The 4,508-nt window shown below is 58.3% G+C and overlaps 1 protein-coding gene across 1 annotated transcript; it reads left to right on the plus strand.

Annotated features, from left to right (window-relative positions):
* Window positions 1-526: 526 nt before the first annotated feature.
* Window positions 527-2,910, plus strand: Nkx3-1 (NK3 homeobox 1). The gene is made up of 2 exons (XM_048330796.1): window positions 527-842; window positions 2,047-2,910. The coding sequence occupies exons 1-2, from the start codon at window positions 527-529 to the stop codon at window positions 2,463-2,465; spliced, it is 735 nt and encodes a 244-aa protein (XP_048186753.1). The 3' UTR covers window positions 2,466-2,910.
* The last annotated feature ends 1,598 nt before the right edge of the window (window positions 2,911-4,508 follow it).

Raw genomic sequence — 4,508 nt, forward strand, 5'->3', positions numbered from 1 at the left:
TGGGTGGCCCCCCAATACTGAGTAGCCGAGGACCCCCGGCCCGGGCCCCGGTGCCCCCACTCAGTGGCCACTCGCTCGCCTCTGAGGGCCTGGCACTGAACACATCGGGCCGGGCCCTCGGTTGGTTCTCATCGCCAGGCAGGTGGCAGCGACCGCCCCGCTTCCCTGGGCGGGCACCGGGGCTCTGACGGCCCGTGCCCGCGAACGCAGCGCTTTCCCCCGCGTCTTTATCCGCTCCCGGACGGCGTCTGGCCTTCTGGGGGGGTCCGTGGGCGGCGCGTCCTCCGCGGAGGGAAGGGGTCCCGGCCAGAGCCGCGCTGGACCGGGGCGCCGGGCTCGCCCTCTCCGCGGGGGTCACCTGGAGCGCGGAGCAGCCAATCAGCGTCGCCGCCGGCTGTCGGCAGCCAATGGGAAGGCGGCGCGCTGCGCTCCGGGGCTATAAGTGCGCGGGGGTGGCGGCCAGCGAGAGTGGTGCGGGCGGGCGCCGCAGGCGGGCGGGCGGGCGGGCGCGAGCCGGGCCGCCGGGATGCTCCGAGCCGCCGCGGAGACGCGGCCCGCCGAGGCCCAGGCGGAGGCGGCCGAGCGCAGCCCCGGCCCCGCGCCGCCCACCCAGTCCAAGCCGCTCACCTCCTTCCTCATCCAGGACATCCTGCGGGACCGCACGGAGCGGCGCGGCGGCGGCGGCGGCGGCCGCCCGGGCAGCGCTCAGCCCCCGAGCCAGTCCGATCCCGGGCCCGACGGTGCGGCGGGGCCCGAGGCTGGAAGAGGCCGCGTCCAGGCGCTGGAGGAGCCGCTGCGCGCCGGACTCCGCGCCGCACCGGGGGAGGCGAGGACGGAGCCCGGTAAGCCCGCGAGGCCCGGGGAGGCCGGGCTGGGGGCCCGAGGGTTGCACGGGACGGAGATCGGGCCCCCAAAGGACACCCCCCGCCCTCCAGAGCTCGGGGTGCACGGACGCGGGGCCCAGCCGTGGACGGGTGCGCGCGCCACGGGGATCAACCCCGAACCCCAAAGCAGGGAGCCCAGAGCGGGCGGGGGTGGCTGGCCCGCGATGGTTTGGGCACGGGCTTGGCCGCCCGGGGGGGGGGCCGGGTCCCTGCTGGGTGCTTGGCGGGGCTCGGAAGCCGGCGAGCGGCCCCAGCCCAGGCCCCCAGCCGCGGAGAGGGCTGAGGATCACACATCAATAGCCATCAATCGGGGTTTAAAGGGCGGAGAATCTCCTTTGCCTCTCTGCCCTGGGAGCCACCCTGGGTGTTCCTTCCAGTCTTCCCGGAGAAAGACGGCCACTGGGACTTTCGGAGTTCACTCCCTTCGCCTACCTTAGTGCTCTTTTGGAAAAAAAAAAAAAAAAAAAAAAAGGTTGCGCGGGGGGGGGGGGACGACAGATGATTAAAAAGCTTGAGGAGGAACTGGCCAGCCTCTCCTGGACAGTCCCCTCTCCCACCTCCCCTCCAGACCATCCAGGCTAGAGTGCCCATTCCACCCTCCACTGCCAGCCGGTTAAGGGGCGGGAGGCAGATGGGTGAGACGAGGAAGGAGGGGGCGGGCAGGTGCAGTCCTGGTATTCAGTGTACGTGTGTGAGCACGGAGACACAGGGCCCGGCGCTGGGAAGGGGTAGCTCTGATCCAGGTGCCTTGCACTCACAAACTAGTGTGTTGAGTCGAAATCCCTTTGTACAACCGAAGGATACTTGAACCAAAACTTGAGGAGATTCATTGCGCTTTACAAACGGACATGTTGAATTGAAACTCCTTTGCACAGCCTCTTGGAAAATAATGAAAGATCTTCAAAACAAATCCCTCCCTTCCTCCCCCCCCCCCCCAAAAAAAAACCCTTCGGGTTCTTGCTGATAACTAGAAAATGAGGACATAATATACGAATGCACTTCTCCCTCACTCCCGAGAGTTTCTGACTCATGCGAAAATAGTGAAATGTATCCAAGATGACAGTGGGCAGTTGGTTCACTCCCCGAACAGATACTAGCAGATTGAATTCCGTGCTGTCATGTAACGTTTTCCCCTCCCGCCCTCCTCCTCTCGCTTTTCCAGATAGGCCTTTTGAGACTTATCTTTTGGACTGTGAGCATACTTCGGGCGCCTTACCAAGCCTGCCCCAGCCCACCAAGCAGCCGCCGAAGCGATCCCGAGCCGCCTTCTCCCACACTCAGGTCATCGAGCTAGAGAGGAAGTTCAGCCATCAGAAGTACCTATCGGCCCCTGAACGGGCTCACCTGGCCAAGAATCTCAAGCTCACCGAGACCCAAGTGAAAATATGGTTCCAGAACAGACGCTATAAGACGAAGCGGAAGCAGCTCTCTGCTGATCTGGGAGACCTGGAGAAGCCTTCCTCCATGCCAGCCCTCAAAGAAGAGGCCTTCTCTCGGGCCTCCCTGGTCTCTGTGTACAACAGTTACCCCTACTACCCCTACCTATACTGTCTGGGCAGCTGGAGCCCCGCTTTCTGGTAATGCCAGCTGAGATAGCAACCGTGGATGGTCCCAAACTGCCTGTCCCCTGAGGAAAGTGAGAGGGCAGAGGTCAGGGAGCCCTGGGGAGGAAGAGCTATGCACACCCAGCCTGTTGGTGGTTCCTTACTAGTGGACCAATGACTCTGAGTCTCTCCATAGCTCACTGTGCATACTATACTGTAGGTTACCTCTCTGACCTCCCTGTTTGGAGGGGAGAGATGGGAAATCCAGGCTGCTGGTCTTTGGGTGAACAGCCATGGGCACCCTTTCCTGAGCTGGCCGCAGCTCCAGTCTCTTGGGTGATTGATTTTCTACGCTGAAAAAGCCAGCCTACAGGGAGAAAGGGCAGCCAAGACATGGATGTCACCTACCGAATTAAACTCAAGTTCAAAAGCTTCTTGTTGGCCTTGGAACGTGGCCAGGGTTTCTCTCTGTCCTTATAAAAGTGAGGGCGGATAGAGGGTCTCAAAGAAAACCCATCATGCTCTGGGCATGTTGGCATGGGAGACGGGGGCGGGGGTGGGGGAGGGCATCAGCTTCGTGTTCCTCTTTCAATAGCCTGCCAATGGAAGGATTTACAGGGTGGCCTAAGTAGAACAAGATGCACTCGCTGTGATTTTTACAGACAAGCTGTATAAACAGAGCTGACTGCAAGGGGGTGGGGCTATGCCCAGAGCCGCTCCACCTGTCCCCAGATGGGCTCAGAAGGGTCTCCGTGCTCCAAGCCAGACCCACTGCCTGAAAAGGCCTCTGCCCATGCCCTGCGTCCTAGCTGGAGTTTCCAGGCTAGGGTGTGTGTGTGTGTGTGTGTGTGTGTGTGTGTGTGTGTGTGTGTGTGTGTGTTGGTGCTGAGGCTTGAACTCAGGGCCAGAGTGCTTGCCCTTAGCTTTTTGCTCAAGGCTGGTGCTCTACCATTTGAGCCATACCTCCCCTTCGGGCTTCTTGCTGGTTAATGGGAGATAAGAGTCACGATTTTTCTGCCCGGGCTTGACTTTGAACCATGATCCTCAGCCTTTCAGCTTCCTGAGTAGCTATATTCCTAGCCATGATCCGCCAGCAACAGGCTTCAGGCTGGAACTCATGCTCTGTTCTGACAGGGATGACAGTCTGGGGAGGTTAGGCCTTTCCTTCCATTCTGTTTGCTTGTTTGTTCATTTTCTATAAAGACCACATGTACACTGGCTTCCTTTCCATGCAGCCTTATGAACCTGAGGCCTGATCTCTTTCTCTTTTTTTTCTCCCTTCCCCCTAAAAGCTTTACCTTTCCTGGGCTTAAAAAAAAAAAAGTAGGAGCAGACTTTGAATTGGTCAAAGACATATTTTTTTAAAAAAGAAATCCTAGCCACCTTTATTTCCTTAAAAATATACAGCATTACAAAAATATACCTTTACAAATATACAGCATTAAATCGCAAATCCTATTTAAAGACCTGACAGCTCACGAAGGTCACGGCAGCTTTTATAGGATTCTCTGCCAGCTATGTTGTTACTGTTCAAAGTCTGAGAACCCCTGGGGAATCTCTGCAGGCAGAGGGTAGAAGGAGAGTTCCCACATGGAAGCAAGAACACGGTGTCAAATGAAGGGCCCGTAGATAGTTGCTCTTGAGGCCTCCAGGGGAGATGGAGGATCCTGTAGAGGGAGGGCAGCCCGGACCACAGAGCGAGTGCAGAAGGCTAAGAGCACTTCGCAGGAAGAGGCCCAGGGAAAGGGATCGACTCCCCCCACACAGTGTTATTGTGGTCTATCACGAGATAAGCCAACTGTGGAAATGCTTTTGGGGATGTGCCCAATGCCGATATTGTGGTCCACAAAGAGATCACCTGGTGATTTTAGAGTGAATGAGCAGCCAGCAGAAGAGAAATGTGGGGGGCTCTGTTACTACCCATCAGGAACAAACCTGCACCTTGACTCGTGAGTACCATTGGAACACTTTGCTCCACTTAACAGGGATAGTTAACTGTTACTGCCCAAGTCAGCTGGTAGAAAGTTGGCAGGTTTCGCCCCATTTTCTTAAGGCTCAGGCTCTGTGGTGAAGCATTTGT

The sequence above is a fragment of the Perognathus longimembris genome, chromosome 21, assembly GCF_023159225.1.
Source record: "Perognathus longimembris pacificus isolate PPM17 chromosome 21, ASM2315922v1, whole genome shotgun sequence".
NCBI classification, from domain to species: domain Eukaryota; kingdom Metazoa; phylum Chordata; class Mammalia; order Rodentia; family Heteromyidae; genus Perognathus; species Perognathus longimembris.

Bases quoted from the DNA above. Each gene is read 5' to 3' on its own strand.
- Nkx3-1 (XM_048330796.1), top strand. From the start codon at position 527: ATGCTCCGAGCCGCCGCGGAGACGCGGCCCGCCGAGGCCCAGGCGGAG. The intron at 843-2,046 runs GTAAGCCCGCGA...TCGCTTTTCCAG, and splicing joins GGAGGCGAGGACGGAGCCCG to ATAGGCCTTTTGAGACTTAT.